We start from the raw sequence: 26,470 nt of genomic DNA on the forward strand, positions 1-26,470 counted from the left end.
CCGACATCCAGCGCCCCCTGCCAGGCGCCCCACCCCCAGCCCCCACTGCCCAACATCCAGCGCCCCCTGCCAGGCGCCCCACCCCCAGCCCCACTGCCCAACATCCAGCGCCCCCTGCCAGGCGCCCCACCCCCAGCCCCCACTGCCCGACATCCAGCGCCCCCTGCCAGGCGCCCCACCCCCAGCCCCCACTGCCCGACATCCAGCGCCCCCTGCCAGGCGCCCCACCCCCAGACCCACTGCCCGACATCCAGCGCCCCCTGCCAGGCGCCCCACCCCCAGCCCCCACTGCCCGACATCCAGCACCCCCTGCCAGGCGCCCCACCCCCAGACCCACTGCCCGACATCCAGCACCCCCTGCCAGGCGCCCCACCCCCAGCCCCCACTGCCCGACATCCAGCACCCCCTGCCAGGCGCCCCACCCCCAGCCCCACTGCCCGACATCCAGCACCCCCTGCCAGGCGCCCCACCCCCAGCCCCACTGCCCGACATCCAGCACCCCCTGCCAGGCGCCCCACCCCCAGCCCCACTGCCCGACATCCAGCACCCCCTGCCAGGCGCCCCACCCCCAGCCCCCACTGCCCGACATCCAGCACCCCCTGCCAGGCGCCCCACCCCCAGCCCCCACTGCCCGACATCCAGCGCCCCCTGCCAGGCGCCCCACCCCCAGCCCCACTGCCCGACATCCAGCGCCCCCTGCCAGGCGCCCCACCCCCAGCCCCCACTGCCCGACATCCAGCGCCCCCTGCCAGGCGCCCCACCCCCAGCCCCCACTGCCCGACATCCAGCACCCCCTGCCAGGCGCCCCACCCCCAGCCCCCACTGCCCGACATCCAGCACCCCCTGCCAGGCGCCCCACCCCCAGACCCACTGCCCGACATCCCGCACCCCCTGCCAGGCGCCCCACCCCCAGCCCCCACTGCCCGACATCCAGCACCCCCTGCCAGGCGCCCCACCCCCAGCCCCCACTGCCCGACATCCAGCGCCCCCTGCCAGGCGCCCCACCCCCAGATCCACTGCCCAACATCCCGCACCCCCTGCCAGGCGCCCCACCCCGCACCCACCCAGCACCCAACATCCAGGGGCCTCTGCCGGGTGCCCCACACCCAGTGCCCGCCCCAGCGCCTGTCCAGCGAAGACGCTTACTGGCTACGGTGACGCTGAGGTCCTGCCTCTTCTCCCCAGCCTGGTTGGCGGCGCGGCAGGCGTAGGTGCCCGCGTCGCGCTCGGTGACGTTGCTGAAGACCAGCTCCCCACCGTCCTGGCGCACCCTGCCGGCCGCGGGCACCGGGGCGCCGCTCCTCTCCCACCAGACGCGGGGCGGGGGCAGGCCGCGGGGGGCGGGGCAGGCCACGCGCTGCTGCTGCCCCGCGATGAAAACCTTCGGGGGGAATGGCGCCATGTCCTCGAGCTCTGGGGGAAGCCGGCGGAGACCCGGTTACCCCAGCCGTGCCGGGCAGCCAGGGCGTGTCCGGGGCCAGGCCAGGCAGCCCCGGCAAGCGGCTACTCCCCAGCCCCGCGGGCCTTACCTGCCAGCCGCAGGCGTGCCTCCAGGACGGCGGGCTTCCCCCGCTGCCCACGGCCGATGCACCGGTAGGTGCCCGCGCTGCGCGCCTTCACCTGGGTGAGCAGCAGCGAGCCGTTGGCAAACACCGTCACCCTGTGCCGGGAGCGGCCGAGAGTCAGCGCCGGGCGGGCAGGGGGAGCGGCGGGCAAGGCGCTGGAATGGGGGCCAGAGGGGCAGGCCCCTCTGCTGGCTGGGGGAGGGCCGTTCCGGACAGCGCCTGGCACAGGCGCTCGGAGGACACCTCTCCAGAGACTGACTGACCCTGGCAGCACTCGGGGCCCCAGCCGGTGGCAGACAGCCACGCGGAAGCCACGGGCAGGGAAGGGTTCGTTCGACGCCAGCCGGCTTTCTGGGCAGGCCGAGTCCAGCCTGGGTCTCTGCTGCGGGGGGGAACCCCAGGGCGGCCTTGCCCCACAGCGCCGGCTCTCCCAAGGCTGGGCCGGGGCACCGGGTAGCCGCTCCGCTCTGCTTGGGCCTGGCCGCTGGACGGGCCCGTGAGCACAGGCCTCGGGCGCAGGCGAAAGGCGGCTGGAGCAGGCGCGGGCCTGGCCCAGCTCGGGGTGCCGGCTGCTGTGCGGTTACAGCCTGTCCCCCTCTGCCGCCAGGAACCCCGCGCCCTCAGAGCCCGGCAGGCCCCGGATTTCGCAGCCACTTGCCCCTGCGGTGGACCGGCCGGAGAAGGGCGCCCTGGCGGGCGGGCGCTGCAGAGAGCAGGCCATGCTGCGGGCACGTGGCCAGCAGGGGGGGCGCTAGAGCCGCATGCTGCAAAGGCTCCCTCTCGGCTCAGCTCTCCCGGGCTGGACGCGGCCAGGGCAGCGGGGCTCAGCCCACTGGGCACAGTCGGGGCGGGCTACCCGGGAATGCCCCGGCCCCTGGCCCCTCACTGGCAGACCCAGACGGACCTGGCCCGCAGATGGGCACCGGACAGGAGTGAGATCCAGGGAGCCCGGCTCCTCCAGCCAGCAGGTCTCAGGGAGCCTCAAGGACAGGGGAGCTGGGTCCGCAGGTTGGGAGGGGGGGACGGGTCGGCAGGTCAGGAGAAAGCATGTGGCAAGGGGGGGGGGGCGGAGGGCCAGGTCGGCAGGTTTTTTTGGGGGGGAACACGAAGCAATGGGGATGGCGGGTCAGCAGTTTCGGGGGGCACGCAGTGACGGGGGGCCGGGTCGGCAGGTTTTTTGAGGGGAGGACACGCAGTGCAGCGGCGCAGTGGGGAGGGGACTCGGGCGGCGCCGCGGGGAGGGGACTCGGGCGGCGCCGCGGGGAGGGGAGCGGCGCGGGCGGGGACTCGGGCGGCGCCGCGGGGAGGGGAGCGGCGCGGGCGGGGAGGGGAGGGGAGCGGCGCGGGCGGGGACTCGGGCGGCGCCGAGGGGAGGGGAGCGGCGTGGGCGGGGACTCGGGCGGCCCCCCCCTCGGCCCAGGCCCCCACGGTCGCGCTTCTGCCTTTGAAAGGTAGCAACCGCTCTGCAGGGCTCTGGCTACGCGTCACAGGGGGAGGCGCAGCCACCGGGACCCGGCGCGAGTGGAGACGGCTTCAGTCCTCACTCGCGCCGTTTCCCCCGCGCCGAGACGGTGCTTTGAAGCCGGCTCCGCCCAGCACCAGCTCCTGCTCCCCCCACGCTGCCTCTCTCCGATGAGCATGTGCTTCCCTCCCAACCAGGAGCCAGGCTGGGCCCCGTGGCTGCCAGGGCCCGGCACTCACCGCGTCCGGTTGGCGACGGGGGAGCCGTCCTCGAAGACCCACTCCTGCGTGGGCGGGGGCACGGCCGTGAACTGGCAGTGGAACATGGCCTCCTCGTTCCTGCTCACGACCAGGTCCTGCGGGACCACCAGCGGGCGGGGGAAGCTCTCGTCTGGGGGAGGGAGCGCGGGACGGTTAGGGGCCTGGACGCGGGCCCCGAGAGCCTCCCATGGCAGGGCGCCTCGCGCCACCGGGAGGCAGTGTGGGTGACGCTCCTGTCCCCACACAGGCCCGGCTGTGGTGTAGTGTCAGTACCTTGCTGTGGGCGACCCCCCTGGGGCCCAGCAGGACAGCTGCTGAGTCACTAGGCAAAAGACCCCCAGCCTGTCGGACAGGCTGAGCGCAGGGAGGGAGACCGCAGGCGGGGGAGACCAACCGCAGGTTTCGGGGGAAGGCAGTGGCTGGCTGGGAAGCGTGGAGAGGAGGCTAAGCTGGTCTGGGGGTGACGGACCCTTAACCCTGGGGTCTGAGCCATCCTGGCCCTGGCCCCTGTAGCCACATGGCGAATGGGCCGGGCTGTATTCTGGACAATCAGTAAACCCCCCTCTGCTCTACTGGCCGGCGGAGACTCCCTGCTGCTGCGGGGCCGGGGCACCCCGCCTGCGCTGTCACACTGGCCTCTGGGGAGCCACCTCTTGCCTGGCGTCTGGCGCCCACGGGCTGGTGTTGGCCCCTTCAGCCTCTGCAGCATCCTGAGCCGTCTGGAGAGCACAGCTGGGGCTGGGGAACCACGGAGGGGGGCCCACCTGGCAGGGTCTGGCACCCGGCTGCCTGCTCCAGCCCCAGATGGCAGACACGACCCTTCACGCCCTTCTGGGGACGTGACCCCGGCCAGCTCCAGCCCCGCTGCAGGGCCCTGCCTAGAGTCGGAGCAGGAGGGCAGCGTAAGGCTGTGCACTGGATATTCCCGGATGGGACGGTACCGGGCGCCTGTCTCCGGGCAGAGCTGCGGCTGAGTCGGGGCCACACTGGCAGAACATCCCAGTACAACGCCACCTGCTAAGCGCCAAGCGGTGTGTGCGGAGCAGGGCTCAGCCCCTGCCAGCGCCCTGCACCGCCGGGCCAGTTCGAACCTCGCCAGGAAACGTGGCCAGGCGGGCACGAGGGTTCCCCTTCCTTCCTGGGGCGGCAGGGGGGGTCCCACCAGCCGGCCCCGCCCCAGCAGCCCACCGGGGCGCGGCCCCTCACCGAAGATGCTGAGGGTGAAGTTGTCGTGGCTGCACACCGTGCCCACGGCGTTGCGCGCGCAGCAGGAGTAGACGCCGTTGTCGTCGGGGCTGGCGCTCTTCAGGGTGAGTGTCCGCTCCTTGTTGTTGATCGAGTAGCTGCTCCGGTCGTCTAGGAGCTGGCTGCCGTCCCGGAACCACTGGCCCGTGGGGCTGGAGACAGAGCGCGGGTCAGCGCTACGGCCAGAGGACAGCGCGCTCAGCTGCCCCCGCACAGGACACGCAGCCGGGGAGCCACGACGTGCGCAGCCGTCCCCGTGGCAGGCAGGGACCCCGGCAGCGATGTGGGCGACGGCAGCCGGGCCCCCTTACCGAGCGCCTCTCCGCCACGCCTCCCGGGGCTCGCGCCCGCTGCCCGCCGCCTCCCAGCTCCGGGCGATCTCGCAGAGACAGGGAGCCGGGAGAGCCCGGCCTGACCACGCACAAGGGGCTCCTTACCGCGGGTGCCCATCGATGTGGCAGCGCAGCATCACCGGGGCAGAGGGCTGGATCTCTGCCACGCTGGCTGGGTGCTTCAGGACCACGCCACCCGTTTCCAGCCCTGCAACAGGAAAGGGACTTTTGGTGCCCACTGCTCATCCCACGGGAGCAGCGTGCCCACGCCCGCCCTCACCTGCCACGGGACAGGCACTGCCTCCACGCCTGAGCCAGTGACCCCGCCCACGGGAGCAACGTGCCCACGCCCGCCCTCACCCGCCACGGGGCCAACACTGCCTCCACGCCTGAGCCAGTGACCCCGCCCACAGGAGCAGCATGCCCACGCCCGCCCTCACCTGCCACGGGGCCAACACTGCCTCCACGCCTGAGCCAGTGACCCCGCCCACGGGAGCAGCATGCCCACGCCCGCCCTCATCTGCCACGGGGCCAACACTGCCTCCACGCCTGAGCCAGTGACCCTGCCCACGGGAGCAGCGTGCCCACGCCCGCCCTCACCCGCCACGGGACAGGCACTGCCTCCACGCCTGAGCCAGTGACCCCGCCCACGGGAGCAGCGTGCCCACGCCCGCCCTCACCTGCCACGGGGCCAACACTGCCTCCACGCCTGAGCCAGTGACCCCGCCCACGGGAGCAACGTGCCCTCACCCGCCCCGGGGCCAGCACTGCCTCCACGCCTGAGCCAGTGACCCTGCCCACGGGAGCAGCGTGCCCACGCCTGCCCCGGAGCCGGCACTGCCTCCGAGTCTCAACCACCCTACCCCCACCCCGACACTGCCCTGGCACTAGCTCTGAGGTGAGGATTCCCGGGGCCCAGCAGTCCCAAGGGGAGGGCCCTGTGGCGCTGGGCGGAGGGGCCAGGCTGCAGCGCACGCCCTCGGCAGCGGGCTTTCCAGGAGCGCAGGGGTGCCCCGGCAAGGGAAGGCCGCAGGCAGGCCCAGCCCGCGGGCCCTTCTCTCCGACTCACACTTGATATTGAACGAGGCGTTGGCTGTCCGGGCCTCCTCTCCCGTGAGCCGGCTCGTGGCCACACACTGGAAGGCGCCGGCGTCCTGCTGCCGATCCACGGCTGTGAACTGCAGGCTGCTGCCCTCCTGGAAGCGGCGCTCCGAGTCCTGGACGGGGAGCCCGTTGTGCAGCCACTGGACGGCCACGTCGCTGGGCTCGGCCACCTCGCAGCGCAGCATGGCGCTGCGCCCGTGCAGGGCGTCCTGCGAGGACGGCTCCTTGGTGAAGAGGATCCGGGCCCCAGTGCCCATGGCTGCAAGGGAGACAGGGAGGGCGTCAGCTCCGGGGAGGCGGCAGAGCAGCACGCGCAGTCTTGGTGCCGAGGCACAGGCAGCGGGGAGACGCAGGCCACGCCCAGGTTACGCCGGGCACGGGCTCCTGGCCACGAGGGAAGGAGTTCGCCTGCGGCCGCCGCCAAGCCAGCCCCCAGAGCCAACGGCCCGTTTGCTGCGAGTGAGCACAGTCACATCTCGCACCGGACCCCAGGGCTGGTGGGACCCGCCCCACTCCACAGCCCAGCCAGGCCGTGGTCAAGCCGGGACTGAAACACCGCGAGGGGTGGAGATTAGGGACCACAACCAGCCACTCAACCAGCCAAGGAGCAAGCGCTTAGCGGTTAACGCTGCGGACGACTCGCGTTTCCCCCCCAGCCGGCATGGTCAGCAGGCTGGCCAGCAGCCCGGCTCAGTCCTGGCTCGCGCTGGGTCTGGCCTGACCCCGCTGCGGCTCTGCATGCAAAGTGTAGTAGGAGGCAGGCGGGCAGGCAGCCTGGCTCACGCCGGGTCCAGGAGCTCAGACCGCGCCCCCCGGCCAGGGCTGCTGCCACCCCTGCATCAGAGGCAGCCACGCGGGAAGAGGCAGCCAGTCCGCGAGGGGAGCTGGTTTGCAAACGGCTCCCCCCTGGCCCCCGCCCTGCTGCCTCGGATACAGATGCTGCAGCAGGGAGTGGCAGGCAGCTCCTCGGGAGTGAGGCCAGATTGCACTGGCTGCCGGCCCCGCCCCCGGGGACGATCGAATAGTCGAGTAACCGATGAGAGCTCATGAGGTTAATCAACCGTTCAATTCACCGAGATTTAACATCCCTAACGGAGATTCCGCCCCTCCCTAGGGAACCCGGCCCAGCGCTCCCCACCCGCCTCGGGAAATCGTTTTCCCACCCAACCGAGCCCTCCCCCACCGCAACTTGAGCCCATTGCTCCTTGTTCTGCCACCTGCTCCCACTGGGACCAGCCTCTCGCCAGCCTCTTTGGAACCCCCTGCAGGGAGTTGCAGGCTGCTCTCAAATCCCCCCTCACTCTCCTCTCCTGCAGACTGAACAGACCCAACTCCCTCAGCCTCTCCTCATAGGTCATGTGCTCCAGCCCCTGAATCATTTTGGTCGCCCTCCATGGCCCCTCTCCAATGTGTCCACGTCCTTCCTGTAGTGGGGGGCCCAGAACTGGACACAACACTCCAGATGTGGCCTCCCCAGAGCAGAGTAAAGGGGATTAATCACGTCTCTGGATCTGCTGGCAACGCTCCTCCTAATGCACCCCAATATGCCATGAGCCTTCCCAGCTACCAGGGCGCCCTGCTGACTCCCCTCCAGCGTCTCATCCACTGTAACCCTGGGTCCTTTTCTGCAGAATTGGTGCCTAGCCAGTCGGTCCCCAGCCTGGAGCAGCGCTTGGGATTCCCAGCCAGAGTGGGCTGGTCCAGGGTGGGCACTGGTGAGGCCACCCCACGCGGGGCCCGTCTGCACCAGCCACACAGCCACGCCGGTTACCGCCGGCAATGGCGGAGACACAGCCGGCTGCGCCCATTCCCAGCATGCCGCGGAAGGGGGCCCAAGGGGGCAGGTTGGGGGGCGCTGGAGGCGGAGGCCGGGCGTTCTGCACATGGAACGTCTGCCCAGCGGCGAGGGGGATTCTGCACAGGCCCCTTGCTCACAGCGAGGCTGCCCGGGGACCCCACGCCTCTCCAGAGACAGCCCTGCCGTCTGCACCGAATACTGCCGGGGGTGGGGCGCCCCACAACCCAAGCCCCAGGGCCTGAAACCTTGGGGTCTTGTGCCTGGAACAGCCCTTTCAATTCTGCGTGTCCCGCACGACAGCGGCGCACGTCCAAAGGGGGGGTCTGTTATCAGTTGCCACATCCCACATGTCCTCCAAGGAAGTACAGCCCCCCAGCGCCCAGCGCCACCCCCCCCCAGTGCTGCCAACCTCAGCGCCACCCCCCCCAGTGCCCCACGATGCTGCCGACCTCAGCGCCACCCCCCCCAGTGCCCCACGGTGCTGCCGACCTCAGCGCCACCCCCCAAGTGCCCCACGGTGCTGCCGACCTCAGCGCCACCCCCCCCCAGTGCCCCACGGTGCTGCCAACCTCAGCGCCACCCCCCCCCAGTGCTGCCAACCTCAGCGCCACCCCCCCAGTGCCCCACGGTGCTGCCGACCTCAGCGCCACCCCCCCCCCCCCGTGCCCCACGGTGCTGCCGACCTCAGCGCCACCCCCCCCAGTGCCCCACGGTGCTGCCGACCTCAGCGCCACCCCCCCCCAGTGCCCCACGGTGCTGCCGACCTCAGCGCCACCCCCCCCCCACAGTGCCCCACGGTGCTGCCGACCTCAGCGCCACCCCCCCCCCAGTGCCCCACGGTGCTGCCAACCTCAGCGCCACCCCCCCCCAGTGCTGCCAACCTCAGCGCCACCCCCCCAGTGCCCCACGGTGCTGCCGACCTCAGCGCCACCCCCCCCCCCCCGTGCCCCACGGTGCTGCCGACCTCAGCGCCACCCCCCCCAGTGCCCCACGGTGCTGCCGACCTCAGCGCCACCCCCCCCCAGTGCCCCACGGTGCTGCCGACCTCAGCGCCACCCCCCCCCCACAGTGCCCCACGGTGCTGCCGACCTCAGCGCCACCCCCCCCCCCAGTGCCCCACGGTGCTGCCAACCTCAGCGCCACCCCCCCCCAGTGCCCCACGGTGCTGCCGACCTCAGCGCCACCCCCCCCCAGTGCCCCACGGTGCTGCCGACCTCAGCGCCACCTCAGCGCCACCCCCCCAGTGCCCCACGGTGCTGCCGACCTCAGCGCTGCCACCCTCCCCAGTGCCCCACGGTGCTGCCAACCTCAGCGCCACCCCCCCCAGTGCCCCACGGTGCTGCCGACCTCAGCGCCACCCCCCCCCAGTGCCCCACGGTGCTGCCGACCTCAGCGCCACCCCCCCAGCGCCCCACGGTAGCTGCCGACCTCAGCGCCACCCCCCCAGCGCCCCACGGTAGCTGCCGACCTCAGCACCCCCCCCCCAGTGCCCCACGGTAGCTGCCGACCTCAGCGCCACCCCCCTCAGTACCCCACAGTAGCTGCCGACCTCAGCGCCACCCCCCCAGTGCCCCACGGTGCTGCCAACCTCAGCGCCACCCCCCCCCAGTGCCCCACGGTGCTGCCAACCTCAGCGCCACCCCCCAAGTGCCCCACGGTGCTGCCGACCTCAGCGCCACCCCCCCAGCGCCCCACAGTAGCTGTCGCATACACGGTACGAGCTGTCACTGCCTCCCGGCTGCCCACGTGCTCGTTCACTCGGGTGTACTTGTGCAGGTAGCCACGCGCCGAGGGCCACGGAGCGCTAGCTGTCTGACTGGCAGCCAAGGAGCAGATGACGACTTTGCACTTACGCACCGTTCCGTGCGCGCTGGTAACTGGCAGCCGGACGGGCACACGGGGACTGAAGGGACATGGGGGGCCCGGAGGAGTCCGCACAACCCTGCCTCCGGTAGAGGCCCCCGGGGTCCCGCTGCGATGGCGGGCGAATGCGGGGAGCCATTCGATCACAGCGGGGCAGCCCGGCTTTCGGGCCAGCGCCCTCCTTGCCGGGATACTTTCCCTGTGAGCTACTGGTCCGAACAAACCTGGCCGCTGATGGAGGGATGAGTCACCCCTGGGTTCAGCGCCGGGGGATTAAAGTGTGAAGCAATTCATTTCACCCCAAGAGCTGGTAAACCAATCAAGCAGCAATCAGGAGCCTGGGCAACACAAACAGGAAAGGGCAGACCCGTTATGAGCGGCCCTGCGTTACCGGCGCCGTCACGACACGCTCCGAGCGGACCCGCTCCCGGGCAGCGGCCCGTCTGGGCAGAGGAAAGCTGCCCCACGACGGCGGGGAGCGAGACGGCCGGGGCAGGCCAGCGGTTCAGGCTCTGGTGTGCTGGGGAGGTGCCCTGTGCGAAACCCGGGAGATTCCCGCACCGCCCAGCTGAGTAGCAGAGCGCCCCCAGGTGGTGCACACTCGCACAGGCCGCGGCGCGTGTCACAAAGCCATTCCGCACACCGAGGGCAAAGGCCGGAGGGCGCCCCGGGGGTTACAGGGCTTGCTGCACAGCGGGGACGTGTGAAGACCGGGCTGGGCCAGCCGGAGCCAGGCGTTGCTAGGACGCAGAGGCCGGATCGCTCTGGTGAACCCAGAGACAGCCCCTTGCCCCGCTTGGTCTCGCTCTGTATTTGGGGGGTCAAACCCCGAGTGGGCCAGCAGACCCAGGTGCCAGCTGGATTAGGCACTCGAGGGCCAGGACGCACTGGGCCCCTCCCCCGCTGCTTGGAGCGGAACAGGACGAGAATTCGGGGCCCCAACTCAACGGCTGCAGACGCTGGACCCAGGTTTTCCAGGGACTGGCCAGGGCTGCAGGTCAGCGGGGCCTGGCAGCAGCCCGACACGGGACCTGCCTCCGCACACATCCCTGCCCAGCAGGCTGGGGGGCGACTCCCCCCTTCACCTGCCCCTGGGCCCTGCCGCCGCACGCTCGCACGCTGGCTCAGGAGCTCCGGCCTGGCCCTGGGTGACCCCGCACTGGAAGGGAGGAGCACGCTGGAGCCAGCCCGTAACCCCTCACTGCTGGAGCTGTTCAACGGAGCCAAGAGCCCTCCGGGCGATTCCTGCGCCCACGGAGCGAGGGGGCCGCATTGCCAGTGCGGGGGCTGGCGGGGGGTGCTCGGGCACCGGGGGAGGAACTGGAAAGAGCCGGCTTCTCCAAGAGGCTGGCGACGCTAGAGGCACAGCCCCTGGCACGGCGCCAAGGAGAAGCACAAACTGGAGAGACTCGGGCCCGAACCTGGAGGCAAAATCTATTTTCACGCCCGCCGCCTCGCTCCTCCTTGGCCGCCCCAGGTGAGCCAATGCTGAGCCACTGCTCTGACTGGAGGGGCTCCGGCATCCCTCCGGTGCCAGGCCAACCCCCGCCCCGCGCCTGAGCAATCGCCAACAGCTTGAAACAATCGGAAATCTCTCCCACTTCCTCAGAGACACGTCTGGGGAATGCGGCCTGACCGCCGCTCGGCTCCGGCTCCGGCTCCGGCTCCCCTCATCTTCGCACGGATGCTGCGCCAGGAATCGGCTCCCTCATCCCGCCTCCTGTGCAGCGTTGCCACGGCCGCAGAGGCAGCCTCCTCCCAGCTATGCGTCCTGACAGAGGCGGCTCGCCCCCGTCTCAGGACACCGCTCTGGACTCTTGCTGGTTGCAAGGGCCCAGCGCGGCCGCGCTCGGGAATCCGGGCAAGTCACTTGGCGAGTCAGCCAGCCGCCCCGTCCCCCCGCACGCCTGCGCCCTGCTTCGGTCCGGCCCGTGGGTAGAGAGGGGCCCGGCCGTGAGATGACCCGCAGCGCAACCTCCTGGCTGGCCGTCTGCGAGGGCTCAGCCAACGCACCGCGAGCCCGGTGGGCCTGGCAGCGTTTCCTCAGCACCCGGCCAACAGCCGGCAGGTCGCCGTACACGTGGCCTACCCACGCTGCGGCAGACAACCCCCCGGGCCGGAATCCCTTGGCCATGGCTGCTCTCCCCGCAGGACGGCGAGTAAACCCCTCTGCTCCCGGAGCCCGGGCGGTAGCCGAGGGGCGGAGCTGCCGCCTGCCCCCAAAGGGCCGGGCAGCCTCCCTCCCCGGCGCCCGACTCCCCTCCCTGGGCAAGGAACATAGGGAGGTGCAGGGGCGCGGTCCAGCTGAGCCAGTCGCTGGCTGCTTCTGGCTGACGACATTGGCTGCTCCGCCCTCCCATGAGCCAACGTCCCGTTTCCCGTGGGAGGCGCCGATGGGACCTGGCCAGGCCCCGAGAGCCCAAAGCAGACGAGCACCGGGTCCCGCGACCCCCGCCCACCGCAGAGCCACAGGGAGAGGTTCTCTGATCCGACCTGGAGGAAACATTCACCCCCCTCAGCTCCGCCCTCCTCGCATCCTCAGCCACGGGGTATAAGCAGACTCCTGCGCCCCGTTTCAGTGCTCGCGACTCCCGCCTCCGCCACCGCCCAGGCTGCGAGGCCCACAAGTTCTGGGCACCTCCAAGCAGGCACCCCCAGACCTCTCGCTCCTGGCCAAGCGAGCCAGGCCTTTCCCGGCCCCGCTCAGTGGGACGTTCGGCACTTCCGCCTATCGATGCTCAATTTCAGCAGGATGGGACCGGGGCACCACCAAACACCAGCGTTTCGCACCCTCCCACAAAAGCGTGAAGCCGGGCCCTGATTTCTCACGACTGGGAGCTGTGTAAGCAGGCGGCGCGGCACGTCCCGAGCGCTTTCCCCTTGCTTTGAAAGGCAGTCTCCCCGGCCGCAGAGAGGAAATCTCTCTGCACGCTAGGCCTTTTCTACAGCTTAGCAGGGTGGGGAGACGCTCAGAGCCCAGGGCTGGGAGCCAACCTAAACATTTAAAGCGATTTGAAAGAACGGGATTTCCAGCCCCCATCCCGCTGCGTGTGAGGGGCTCCGGCTGAGAAAGGCCCTCGAACCCGTGGAGTTGACAATAAAACATTTTAGCCAGCCAGGCCATATGGAACTACTTTTGAGGCCGGGCGAATGTTTGGATGCGGCTGGCTTGTTCTAATCGACCTCAACATCTGGAAATTCCTTCAGAGCTCATCAGGCGAACTTTGTAAGACGCACACGGCATGCGAACCAGAATTTTAGCAAGAGGAAAAAAAAAAAGAGAGAGAAGAAAAATCTTCCCTGAACTCAGAACCACACTGATCTTGCTCATCTCTGGCCCAGTGTCAACTGGGCCACAGCACAAAGCTACCACGGGGAGGGGGCTGCTGCCAGACTAGCCACAGAGGGGGCAGGGCACCGGGGGGAACACAGGACAAGCCAAGCCTGTGGCTCAGACGTACGGTGTCAGGGGTCACAGGAGAAATGCTCTGACCACGGGACAGCAATGCTGGGAGCCCAGTTAAACAAGAGGAATTGGAAAGGCTCAGGTCTGTCTGAAGTTTCAGATGCCCAGGACAGCCGAGAGGAGTCACACAACTGGAATGTTAAAGTCACTGGCCACGTCCTCTCCAGACACAGCGGTTCCCTGAAACTCAATCCCCCTTCTCAGCAGTCCTTAGTATCGCGGCTCTTGCTACATCTCAAAGGCGGAGGCGCAGCGGGGACAGCGAGAACCCCCCCCTTATCGACTGAACGAGCCGTCGATGGAAGTTTCACCGACTACTCGATTTGCAGAGTAATCGAAATGTCACGTCCCTACGTAGCACGACGTCGCTCAGCGGTGTGAAAAACCCACACACCCCAAGCGACAATTAACCCTGCGGATGCCTGGGTGCAGCCAGCGCTAGGCCGCCAGGCGAATGCGGAGCCCTGGCGCTGCCGGGAGAAGCCAGCCTGGCCAGCGACACACTGCAGGGTGGGAAGAATGGGCAAGCCCTTGGCTCCATCAGCCTCCCCCACGCTGCTCCTGGGGGGCGCTGCAGCCAGGGGCTTCCCACGGCTCTGCCAGGGGCTGTGCAGGGGAGGGGCCGTGCCGCCTGCTGCCAAATTTCTAACCCAGGACAGCAGGGAGAAGGGAGCGGAGCCGGTCTGGCTCCAGGCCTGCGGACCCATCGCTGAGAGCAAGGCTGTGGCAACCCCGCCCCCGGCGGGAACATGGAAACAGCTGGCCTCCCGAGGGCTGCGCGAGGCATTCCTGCAATGCCACGCTCAGCGGGGCGGCAGAGGCGGGCTCCGCCACGCATGGCTCGCAGCAGCGGGCGCAGGCGCGGCTCACGGGCGCTCTCCGGCCCTGCGGCTCCATTCCTGGGTCTGCACCCCTCCCCCCGTAACCACAGCTTCCGAGCAGCCTGAACGTCAAAGCCCCGCAGGCACCCCGGAGCAGGGACTGCAGCTCCCCCGTGGCCATGCGGGCGCAGTCTGAGCGCCCGGCCCCTCGTGTTCCTCCCCACAAAGGTCCCCAGCTGCCTCCATCCTCCCTCTCCCTTCCCCCAGCAATCCCCACGCTGGGAGGCCTGAGCATGCGTCATACCCTCACATTGCAGCAAACCAACGTCCCCTCCAGGATGCCACGGGGCTCCAGTCCCAAGCCACCACCAGAGAACGAAAGGGACATTTGCAGAAAGCTCTGCGCAGCAGCATTCCAGCTGGCAAGGAGCTTTGACCTTACGGTCCCCACTTCTCCAGTGTGTCTCTGTAGGGGCTCCGCCTGAGTCTCTGAGGGCACGTCTACACTAGCTCGGTAGTTCGAGCTAGGCAGGCAGATGAGGGCAACCGGAGTTGCAAATGAAGCCCGGGATTTAAATATCTCGGCCTTCATTTGCATGTTCCCGGGCGCCGCCATTTTTAACCCCCCCCTTAGTCCGAGCTCCGTGCCTGCGGCTACACGCGGTACGGAGTAGGTAGTTCGAATTAGAGATCCTAATTCGAACGACCATTACTCCTCGTTCCACGTGTAGCCGGACGTGGAAAATGAAATCCCGGGCTTCGTTTGCAACTCCGGTTGCCCTCATCTGCCTGCCTAGCTCGAACTAACGAGCTAGTGTAGACGTGCCCTAATTGTTTCTGTCTGCTGCATAACGAATCGGGCAAGATTTAAGTCAACTGCGCTGGTGGGACAGGCCTGGGGAAAGACTGGCTTTGCGTGGGCTAGGACCGGGGAGGACCGCTGCTGTGCAGCACGGCCGTTTGAAATGGCGGCTCAGACTCCGGTTTGACCATCGAAACGTGGAGCCCAGAGGAAGGAGCAGCCCTGAGTGGCCAGCGGGAGACGCTGCCCTGCTTCCCGGGAGCGGTGGGCGTGGGCCGCGTGGCGCGGGTATTCCTTTCTGCCAACGACGAGAGGGGAAGGAGATTACCGGGCTGTGCCCTGCGCCCGCAGAAGAGTGACAGTGGGTGCCCTGGAGTGGGTGGCTAACGCTGCCCCACGCATGGGGGACCTCCCAGACCAGCGTGCCAAGGCCTGGCCCCTCCTCCCGACTCCCTCCCTCTGCAAGAGCCCAGCCCGGCTCAGCCTCCCGCTGCTCCCCGGGGCGCGTTTCAACGGAGACGATGGCTCGGCTCTGCCCACAAGGCGACAAGCTGGGCGGGGGCTCGCTCCCGTCTGCGACATGCTGCACAGCGGCGCGTAGGGCCACAGGACAGCAAGCCCGCCATGCTGCAGGGCCAAGCGCCAGGAGGGGAGGGTATCTCCATCTCCCAGACCCGCTGGTGCAGCAGCCTGGGTGTGACAGCGGAGCCCCGAACGGTCGCACCAGCGTGAACCATTTGCGAAGTTTCCCATGCGGGCGGCGGGCAGGACCAGCACAAGGGCTCAGCGCAACGCCCGGGCAGGGGGGGAGAACCAGCACATCCAACGGTGTGGGGATGTGGTCGCCACCCCAAAGCTGGCTCATCCCCACGTCCTCCTGCTGGCTTCCTCAGGAATCCCCACGCAGGGAGGCAAAGCGACGGTATCGATGGGGGGGACCGTCTACACTAACCTCCTGGAAGAGACACTGGCTAGACAGCACCTGGCCGTGGGCCGCTAATCCATGGCAGACAAGTATTTCACCGCCTAGACACCCCCTGCTGCCGGGGGGCTCACCTCAGCCAAGGACGTGCCACGCAGCAAGACAGCCCTCCGCCCTGACACGACATCGCTGCTCCCACGCGGGCTGCCCCGGGGCCAGGGCTGCCTCCCACGCTTGCTCTCCAGGCTCTGGCGCAGCCACGCCCGGGGAAGGAGGCGCCCCCGCACACTCGGCCACAGCTCCCCTGGCAGCGCGGCAGCGTTCGCCGAGGGGAGACGCTCCTCAGGTCCTGCTCCCATTCGACACTCCGGTCCTGGGGAGCTGCGTGCTGGGAGGTCCCGCCGGGAGATGCCACCGAAGGCGCAGAGCAGCAGGCCTGGCTTCCCCGGCCGCACGAGGCGGGTGTGCGCTGCTGAGTCTACAGAGCCCTGCACACGGCCAGCGGGCCACTAGGGCTGCGGGGAAGAAGCAGCGAGTTTCCTCGCGGGCTCTGCAGTCCAGGGAAGGCAAGAGAGGGGCAGGGGCCCGGCCTGGCCTTACGCTCCACTCCATCGGTTCTGGAGGCCCCACGACTGGCAGCATGCAAACCCAGGGTCTTCCTCACTCCCGCCTTCCCCTGAGCCAGCACCAGGCCTCCCACTGCGGGGACAAGGCCAGGGAGCGCGCTCAGCTTCCCGGGAGCAGACGGGAGTGGGCACGATGGGAGTGGGCACGTTCCGGGCAGTAGCCATCTGCCAGGCTGGCTTGGGCCTGGGCCAGCAGCCGCCCCCTTGGGAGAAAGAGGGAAGTGTCCCTCGGAGGCAGACACTCGCGCTGTACCTGCCCCCGCCCTGGGCCAGACTCTCCTCTGAGCAGGGAGGACCAATGCTTCCAGGCCGGAAGCCTTGAAGTCTCTTCCTTCCAGGCCACCGAGATGGGGGCGGTGGGCCCTCCCGGCGCAGGCTGCAGGTGCCTAGCCCGAGGAAACAGCCCCCAAGGGTGAAGCTGCGCGACTGGCCTGCAGAGAAACCGGGGCCCGTATCCACGTGAAGGCGGTCAGTGCCTCGGCCAGCCAAGCAAGGCGTGCTCACCAAGCCTTCCCCTTGAAGCCACAAGTGCTGAAAATGCTTCTGGCCACTCACCCCCAGCCGGAGCCCCACGGACACAGGCAGAACATCACAACCGCACCGCTCTGGCCACCCCCTCCGCATTCCCCTGTTCGAGGCCCGGCCTCGTGGGGGGGCAACGGGAAACGCCGAACTGCGCCAGCGAAGCAGCCCCGGGGTCCCGCATGCAAACGAGGACACTGGCCAGCTGGAGAACGGCCGCGTCAGCACGGAGGCTGCACAGCAACGGGAGAGAAGGGGGCAGGAAGCCTGCACTCCACCCTAGGGAAAAGCACGTGGGCAGCACCCCCTCGGCCTGGCAGTAGGAGGGGAGCTCGCTGAGCCTCTCGCCGGCCCGTCGGGCGCTGCACTGATCAACCAGGGCCACTGCCTCCGTGCTCACGGCAGGTCCGCGACTTCCGACCCAGCCTCCTCCCGCGCAGCAGGCAACGGCGGCGAAGCTGCAGGCCCAGCAGCGGCTGCTCTGGCGCGGACGCAGGTGGGGCCTGCCTCTCTGCACCCGCGTGCAGTCTCCCCCCACCGCCCCCCCCGGCAGCGACTGCGCCTGCTAGCCAGGGAGGGAATCCAGCGCAGGCTGTGCAGACCCGGCAGGGCCGACAAGGCGTCCGGTGGCAGACTCCCAGCGCGCTGAAGGCGGCCAGGCCCCCGGGGAGCGGGAAGGGCCGAGTTACAGAACCTGCCACTGCACCCTCGCTCGGCCTCTGAGCCAGGCCCCAGGAGCCACCCTCTGCCTTTGCCCTGCAGCGAGCCTGGGCCTGGGCCCCAGCCCTGCCCTGCCCCCAAACACCAGTGAGGGGAAGGGGAACCTCCATCTCGCTGGGCGGCCCCCGGCCTCGGTGCTAGGGAGCCAGCGACAGGCCTGCCCGGGGCCCGTTCCTCAGCCTCAGGAACCGGTGTTTGGTGCTGCTCCCAGGACACCTCTCCAGGGCTTCCGCACAGGCTGGCTCCCACGGGGCCAGGAGAGGGACAGGAGGAGGGGCAGAGAGACTCACCCCCGTCTGGGGCACCTCTCCCCCAAATCTCGGCGCACACACGTGTGGAGGGGGAGGGGGAAGGCTGTCCCCCTGCGGATGATTATTGCCTTCTCCACTGGCGCCTGGGGCACCCGAAGGGGGGCAGGGAGCGGGGCTCAGACCCCCCAGAAGGGCAGGGTTCCCCACAGCCCCCCTCCCTGCCCCTACACTGCAGCCCCAAGCTCCCCCCCCACCAGCACTGGTGTGTGGAACTCGTCTCTCCAAAGCAACTAGGGCGCCAGGTCGCGCACCACTCGCGGGTCCCCACCCGGCAGCCGCCAGCCTCCTCTGCACTTGCTGACTTCTGCCCCGCTCAGCCCCGCTCGGCTACAGGGCCTGGGTGTTTTGTCTCAAGGGCTGGAACGCTCCCCCCGGCCCCGAGAGTCACAGCCGGCGTGTGGCCCTGGGCTCCGTCCCCGCGGCGCAGCTGCCCGGCGAGCTGAGCTCTGTGCCCACAACCCGAAGGGGCTGCAGAAGGCAGGTGTGGCTCCCGGCCGGCAGGGGCCCGGGCCCAGCGGGAAGGCACGGAGCGGCGTTCAGACCGCTAGGGCCTGTGCTCTCTCACAAGGCTTCTCTTGGCTCTGAACGCACAAATCACATCACCCGGGGCACAGCTGGCACGTGGGCAGAGCTGCAAGGCTGGCCTCCGCCCAGGGCTCACCCGCCCAGCCACGGGCACGGGGAACGGGCCACTCCGCCTTCGCCGCAGCACCAGCCTGCGTTAGACCCCTCTCCGGGAGACAGGGCCTGCAGGCACGGGTGTAGCAACGCCCAGTGCCTCTGCATGCCTGTCGGGCCCCCTCGGGCCCACACCGCCCCACAAGCCCTGCTTAGTCGCTCGGGGAACTCGCTGTGTCCACAGCTCCTCAGGGCGGGGCAGCAGGCAACCAACAGTTCACCAGCCTTGATGCATGTGCCCCGCTGGGTCCCCTTGCTCGGGCGGGGGTCCGGCAGGGGCAGGCTGCTGTGGGGTACCAGCCGAGGGGGAGACTGCCACCTGCGAGTGGGGCGGCAGGGGGACGCAGGCCCACCCACTCCACCGCGTCCCAGCCCAGGGCAGGCTGCTGTGGGGTACCAGCCGAGGGGGAGACTGCCACCTGCGAGTGGGGCGGCAGGGGGACGCAGGCCCACCCACTCCACCGCGTCCCAGCCCAGAGCAGGCTGCTGCGGGGGCAGTGGGGATCCGCTCTGCAACGCGCTGCCCCGGTTCTGGCCCAGCCACACGGGGCTCGGTCGCCCCGGGCTCCTTCCCGTCCCCCCTCGGGTGGGACCTGTGCCCAGGACAAGCCCTCTGGGCCTCGGAGCTCTGGGCCCCCGACCAGGCCAGCAGCCCCTCTAGTCTGTCTCCCAGTTGGGGCCCCAGCAGCCCAGGCCTCCACCTCCTGGGTCCAGCCCCTCCTCTGGGTGCGCAGGGGAGGCTTCTGGCTCCTTCTGGTGCTGGCCTCCCTGGCAGGCCTTTTATATTCCTGGCTTCCGGCCAGGTGCTGCCCACCGAGGCTCGGGGAGGGGCGGCTCCCCCGGGGGGGGGTCAGGGGGTGGCCGCTCCGCCCCACTCCACTCTCCCACGAACCACTCCAGCATGTGGGTCTCCGCAGGCCACGGCCCAGCACATGAGGGTTAAGGGGGCCAAGCAGCGACCTGCCAAGGGAGCAGGCGGGTGCTTCTTTACCTCCTCCCGGCTGCCCCCCACAGCCCGCTCTGCCTCAGCGCCGCGGGGAAATCAGCATGGGCTCGGTGGAGCAGCTGCACAGACGTCCTTTCAGGGCTGGATTCACAATGAAACTTACTGTGCCCTGGCACGGTCCCCCACAGGGCCGGGCAGCCCAGCATCAGGCCCAGCAACCCCCCTCCCCCACACACAGGGGGTGGCCGCTGGGGGGGGGGGGGGGAGCTCCTCTGCAGCGCCGGGAGCAGGGACGAATGTGTGGCAAGGTGAAACGGAACGTGCCTCTCGACGAAACACGACTTGCGGTGACTTAAATCCCCCATTCGGGAAGGGTAACGAAAGCCAGCTGGTTAGTTCCCAAACTGAGGAAGTTTCTTCGGAGGAAGCTAACCCCCCCCCCCCCCATTCATGCTTCATTTACACATTCTAGTTCTCACGGTGGCTTCATACAGACGCAAGCTTCCCTCTGGATGCGCCGCAAGCTCCATTCGAGTGGAGGGAGGAAGGTTGGGGGGTTCCACAGCGCTCTCACCCACAGCCCGGTGCAAGAGCAGCTCCTGGGACACGCAACACTGGGAAAGATCCAGAAGTGCTGAGACAAGAGACCACAGACCCAATCGCGGTGCCTCTCTGTTTTCAGGCCCTTCTACCAGAGGAGGGGCAGGAAGAGCCAATGCTCTTTCTTGGCTGGGTCCCAGAGGGGCCCCACAAAAGAAGCTGAGCACAGGGCCCACGAACTCCAACTCTGCACTCGAGATGGCCAGTGACTGAGCTAAATGGCTGTTAAAACCAGCGAGCAACGGCCGCCCACAGCTCTCCCTGGGCCCTTGTCCTAGACGTAGGGGCGAGGCCTCCAGGGCAGGCAGGACCAGAGCACGGGATAAAAACCAGGCAGAACCCGCCGGTCCGTTCGGCGCACCATAAAGCAGCTGAAAGGGGCAATTCTCTACCCCACTCTGCACCGCACCTTTAAATAGCCCAGCTGTTCCTGGTTGAGCCACCAAGGAAATGCCGAATGTAAACATGCCAATTCGCTGTGCCACTTGTCAAACGCGGCGGGCGTGGCGGGCGAGAACCCAAGGGCAACGCTACCTCTTCCATGGCGGGGTGTAAATGTAACCTCTCTTCTCCCTTCCCCGCCCCACACACGCCGGTTTCCATCAATGCCTTTCTGACGGCTTCCCTCCCAAAGCCCCGGCTCTGTGTTTACAGCTGGACCGCTCATTCAACATCCTGTCTGGAATCGGACCGCTCCAGGCGGCCAGGACGGACATGGAGCCGGAAGGACCATCTGGCTGAGCCGCGGGGAGGGACAGGGCCTTGGAGAAAAGCCTTTTCCGATGGCAGAGATTCCGAAAGGAGACTTCTCGATCCCCCCGACAGCTGCGGGGATTCGCCACTGAATTCCTGCACACAGCTGCTCCATTGTAACTCGGCTGCCGGCCACGCTTCTCTGCTTCCCGCCCTCAGAAGCCAGGGCGACCGGCTCCCAGATTAGCCAGCCGGCTGCTTTTACCCACTGCAGGTGCCTCTGCAGCTCCCGGCTAGGGGAGGCAGGGAAGGACAGCTTGCTGCTGCTCTGCACGGGGGCACTGCTCTGCACAGCGAGTCTCTAGCCTCGGAGTCACAGGGCCGGCGTGCGGAGCGTACGGCACAAGCGCCCAGTGCCCTGCTCCAGGCGCTGCACAGCGAGTCTCTAGCCTCGGAGTCACAGGGCCGGCGTGCGGAGCGTACGGCACAAGCGCCCAGTGCCCTGCTCCAGGCGCTGCACAGCGAGTCTCTAGCCTCGGAGTCACAGGGCCGGCGTGCAGACCGTACGGCACAAGCGCCCAGTGCCCTGCTCCAGGCGCTGCACAGTGAGTCTCTAGCCTCGTAGTCACAGGGCCGGCGTGCAGACCGTACTGCACAAGTGCCTGATGCCCTGCTCCTAGCGCGGACGCCCACAAGTCTCCTGAGTATTTACCAGGCCCTGGCTGCTGCCCCTGGTTTTTTGTGGGCGCACTGGTGCCCACTTTCCATTGGGCAGGATGAGAGGGGAGAGGGTGGTTACGGCCCCCAGCTCTGCCCCAGGCCCTGCCGCCATTCTCTCAAGGCCACAGCCCACGCCCCCCCGCCCCAGTTCCACACCTTCTCCCAAGGGTGCCAAGCTCTCCTCTCCCCCTGAGCCTCCAGCCAAACAGCAGACTGCGGGCTGCAGGAGGCGTGCGGAGGGAGGGGCAGAGCCGGTCTGCAGGCCCGGCAGCAGGCAGGAGGAACTGTGGGGGGCTGAGTCCCCCAGGGGTGCACCAGCCCCAGCGTCAGCATCCCAGCGCTCGCCCCAGGAAGGCCGCAGGCCACCTCTCAGCAGAAGCACCGTCTGCAACAGACACGAGCTGCCAGCAGCAGTTCCAGCAGGGAGGCCAGGCTGGAGGCAGGGAACCCCGCAGCGGCTGGGATGCAGATGGACAAGAAGCACCCCTCTATGCTGCACACCTCTTGACAAAGCCACAAAGGCCCCCTTCCCCCAGCTTCTACCCCCCCCCCCCTTCCCGGTGACAGCTCAGGCCCAGCCCCGCGGGGGGGGGGGGGGGGGGCCACGGAAGGCAGGCATGTGACTACTAGAGGGCGGGACTCTGTCCCTAAGCAGAGGAGACTAAACTAAACTGAACAAATCCAGGAACCCTCTGACCCCCCCTGCCAGCCGTCCCCTCCCCAGGGTGCCTGGGACCCCGCTTTGAGCAGGGACAGGTAGAAATGCCTAATTGTGACTGGGGGGCGTGGCCCGTCAACCAGACACCCCCAAGCAACGCTGCTGCCCAGCCTCCTCAGCTGCCCGTGGGCAGGCGCTAGGCCCCCGGCTCCCAAACAAGGCGCCGGTGAGACCGCCTAGGAGCCCCAGGAACTCTCTCGCCCAGCCTGGCTCTGCCCGCCGGCCTCATGTCTGCAGCGACATGTCTCTCTTCTGCCCAGCCCGAGAGCACGGCGAGGAGCCGCAGGCACGGCCACCGCACTGGGTGGTGACCAGGATTCCACGCCTGCCCGGGGCCCCCTCATGCTGCACAAGTGCTCGAGCTAGCCACAATCCGAGACCGAGAGGCTCGGGGGGCCCAGGACACACGGACACTGCCAGACGGGGGCAGCCCAGAGGGGCTGTTATCTGTCCCTTTCTCAACGGCTCAAGCAGCAAGGCCAGGGGCGCGCAGCCTTCCCCGCCCGAGAGGGAGCTCTCCCGTGGGCTTGCAGCGCCAGGCAGAGCGCCGACGGCCTCTCCTAAGCTCTGGCTCGCGGCGACGGGGGAGAGCTGGCACACGCCAAGTCAGAGCTGTCCGGGGTTTATTTTAGACACGTCGGTCGATATTAAAAGCCTCGCAATTAGCGATCAGAGCTCGTATTTCCTGGGCTCATGCAATATTTAATCAACGGGGGAGCAGCGCTAAATATGCCTGCACTTCGAAAGCTGCATGGGCCCATTAGCGCCACCGCAGGGGGTGCCGGCAGGGCACTTTCGGGCAGTGCAGCCCGGCAGCCCAGAGCCCCGGGAAGAGAGAGCGAAGCCCTGCTGAGCGCGAGCGTCACACTGAACCAGCGCCCCCGAAAAGCCAGCACTTCCGTCCCCAGCACCGGCTCCCCGCGGCCCCGCCCTCTGGAGAAGGGACCAGCTCTAGCGCCGCCACCAAGCCGCAAGCGGGAGTGGCAGGCAGGCGCGCGCTGCGTTTGGACAGCGACTGTCTAGGAAGGAGCACTGCAAAAAGAGATCTGGGGTCAGAGTGCACCACAAGCTAAATAGGAGTCAATAGCGGGACACTTGCAAAAAAGCAAACGTGAATCTGGGCTGCATTAACAAGAGTGCTGTGAGCAAGACACGAGGAGTCGTTCTTCCGCTCTACTCTGCGCTGGGCCTCAGCTGGAGTGTTGTGTCCAGTTCTGGGCACCGCATTTCAAGAAAGATGTGGAGAAACTGGAGAAGGTCCAGAGAAGAGCAACCAGAATGATGAAAGGTCGAGAGAACATGAGCGATGAGGGAAGACTGAAAGAACTGGGCTTGTTTAGTTTAGAAAAGAGAAGACTAAGGGGACATGAGAGCAGTGTTCAGGTATCTAAAAGGGTGTCACGAGGAGGAGGGAGAAAACTTGTTCTCCTTGGCCTCTGAGGTCAGGACAAGAAGCAAGGGGCTTAAACTGCAGCAAGGGAGGTTTAGGTTGGACTCAGGGTGGTTAAACACTGGAATCAATTGCCCAGGGAGGCTGTGGGTTGGGTCTCAGGAGCTTGCCCCAATGCCTGATTTGCTGAAGAACTGTCTGCCACCGGAACCGTCTGGCGGACCCAGAGAGAAGCTCTCCAGCCCTCGATTTGTCCAGATACAGCCGACCCCAGAGAACCAGCAGGGATGCAGGGTACAACAGGGGACCTGCTCCCTTCCTGTCGCCTGGTGGAGGCTGTGTCCTTGCTGGCATGGCTGGTGACAGCCAGAGCCCCTCGCAGGCGCTAACAAGCCCTCAACACCAGGCATAAAAGATCCCTCTTGCGTGCTACCTCCCGGGGCCTTGTCCTGGACAGCTGCAGGGTCCAGAACCGACGCTCCTGGTCACCTGGGCGCAACGCTGGAACGGGCAGTGGTCTCCCATCGGCTGACATCACCCCTGTAGTGCAGGGGGGGGCTGTCTGCTCTGTGACCCGGGTCCCCCTGCGCTGGGATGGGAGATTCTCACTGACTCTCCCAAATGTGGATTAACCCAGACGCCCAGGGTCAGCCTCCCAGGGGGAGACAAAGGGAGGAGGGCGGAGACCAGCACCTGGCTGGGGGGCAGGGCTGGAAGAGAGTTTTAGTTTCTGGATGGTATCATGGAGGAAGCAGCCTAGGCAACGGGCTGGGATTTAGGGGCCCAGGCTCCCCCATCTCAAGGGGGGCTGAGGCATCCTAGGCCTGCCCTGGAACCAGATTCCATCTGTGCTGGGCTGTATCCTGGAGAAGCAATGAACACCCTCTGTGCTACTGGCTGGGGGAGTCTGCTCGTGCCACGACATAAGAACATAAGAACGGCCGTACTGGGTCAGACCAAAGGTCCATCTAGCCCAGTATCCTGTCTGCCAACAGTGGCCAGCACCAGGTGCCCCAGAGGGGGTGGACCGAAGACAATGATCGAGCGATTTGTCTCCTGCCATCTCTCTCCAGCCTCTGACAAACAGAGGCCAAGGACACCATTTTATCCCCTGGCTAATAGCCTTTTATGGACCTAACCTCCATGAAATTATCTAGCTTCTCTTTAAACTCTGTTATAGTCCTAGCCTTCACCGCCTCCTCTGGCAAGGAGTTCCACAGGTTGACTACACGCTGCGTGAAGAAGAACTTCCTTTTATTAGTTTTAAACCTGCTCCCCATTAATTTCATTTGGTGTCCTCTAGTTCTTCTATTTAGGGAACTAATAAATAACTTTTCCTTATCGGCCCTCTCCACACCACTCATGATTTTATAGACCTCTATCATATCCCCCCTCAGTCTCCTCTTTTCTAAACTGAAAAGTCCCGGTCGCTTTAACCTCTCCTCATATGGGACCCGTTCCAAATCCCAAACAAGGGTGCAGGAGGCGGGGGAACCCCAACGTGCCACCACCCCCCCAACACACTTCTCTTCTACAGACCAGGGGGCCAGCAGCCTGGGTTACGGGGCCCTTGGCGGGATGGGAGGGTCCCCACAGCTGTGCCTGGATCCCAGCAGAGCACGGGGAACAAGCGGTCTGCTCTGGGGAGCAGAGGAGATGGGCGAGAGGCAGGAGAGCTCTTTCTGTTCTCCCCAGAGCCCCCACTATGCAAGACGGGCCGTGTCCTGAGAGCCGGCACGTAATCCCCCTGGGGCGCAAGAGCATGAAGAAGCTCCTATGGGAGCTAGCGGCAGCACAACAGTCAGTGTGGGCTGAAGCCTCAAACTCCGTGTCCGGGACCCTCGAATCCCAGGCGTCCAGTGTCAGGTCCACAGCCCCAGGGCCAGGGGCCCCAGCCGAGGGCCTGCCCCGGAGCGGCTGGGAGAGGAGTAGGCGCTGGGAACATAGAGGTCTGGCCCCATTTCTTCCTCCTTTGGGGCTGCCCTCCCCTACAGGGAAAGCCCACGCCGAGCGTGCCGGGCCTCCCTGCATTTTGGGAGACGGTGGGTCCAAAGAAGCAAGAGGAACGCCCGGCCAGGGATGTCTCCGGTGCAGCACAGGCTGCGAGCCAGAGCGAACCCCGGCACAGCGCAGGCAGCGCCCGGCAATGCCCCACGCTTAGGCAAGGGAGAGGTTTGCCCAGGGATCCGCGCTGGCCCCAGCACTGGACTTGGGGGGCAGCCGCACTCAGATGGCCGACGGCAGCAGCAAAGAACCAGACACGGAGGGCTTAGGAAGGCAGAGCTGGGCCCCACGGAGCACACAAGTGGGACTACGGCGCAGACCCTTCCTGAGTCGGTTTAGAAGGAACACGAAGACTGAGCAGCTGGCTACGCTGTGCTCCTGCCTGCCCCAGAGATGGCTCCTCAGCCCCCCAGGCAGGACCGGGGCTCTGCAGCCGGCATGTGCGAAGTTAAACATGGGCACCCCATGAGGAGTTGTTCCCTGCCCCGCCCCCTAGCACTCCCATCTCTCTCGTCATCAACCCCCTCCAGGAACCGGGGTCCGCACAACTGCCCCGTGCCTGGTAACAAGCCTGTGTCACCAGGGCCCCGGGTCAGGCCCTGGAAAAGCAGGAGCGCGAGTGAAGGAAAAGCAGCTGATCAGAAACATCTATTTTCCTTGGCCTGCCTGCTCAGCCCCATTCCTTAGCTGCCGGGGAAACATTTTTCCTATTGAGTAGCTGGCCCCTGCTCACTGCAGTCAGCCGTTTGGCGCCCTCCACCCCACTCACATGAATGTTTCATGAGGCCGGAAGGCAGCGGACTCAGAAAATCAATAGGGTGCCTTGGCGGTGCCCGCTCTTCTCCGCTCTCGGCCACTGAAACAGGAACGCAGCTGCCCCCAGGCCCGTGGCAGGCACCCCC

General features: G+C 67.4%; 1 protein-coding gene across 1 annotated transcript in view; it reads right to left on the minus strand.

The window, feature by feature from the left end:
* Window positions 1–26,470, minus strand: part of PTK7 (protein tyrosine kinase 7 (inactive)) — a 60,342-nt gene that overhangs the window by 12,612 nt on the left and 21,260 nt on the right. The window contains exons 2-7 of the mRNA XM_089777569.1: window positions 5,934–6,227; window positions 4,970–5,072; window positions 4,494–4,684; window positions 3,267–3,417; window positions 1,530–1,660; window positions 1,147–1,413 (exon numbers count right to left, since the gene is read on the minus strand). Coding sequence (XP_089633695.1) covers window positions 1,147–1,413; window positions 1,530–1,660; window positions 3,267–3,417; window positions 4,494–4,684; window positions 4,970–5,072; window positions 5,934–6,227 — 1,137 coding nt within the window. The remainder of the gene's footprint in view (window positions 1–1,146; window positions 1,414–1,529; window positions 1,661–3,266; window positions 3,418–4,493; window positions 4,685–4,969; window positions 5,073–5,933; window positions 6,228–26,470) is intronic.

The sequence above is a fragment of the Pelodiscus sinensis genome, chromosome 3 (assembly GCF_052426305.1).
Source record: "Pelodiscus sinensis isolate ZL-2025 chromosome 3, ASM5242630v1, whole genome shotgun sequence".
Classification (NCBI taxonomy): Eukaryota; Metazoa; Chordata; order Testudines; family Trionychidae; genus Pelodiscus; species Pelodiscus sinensis.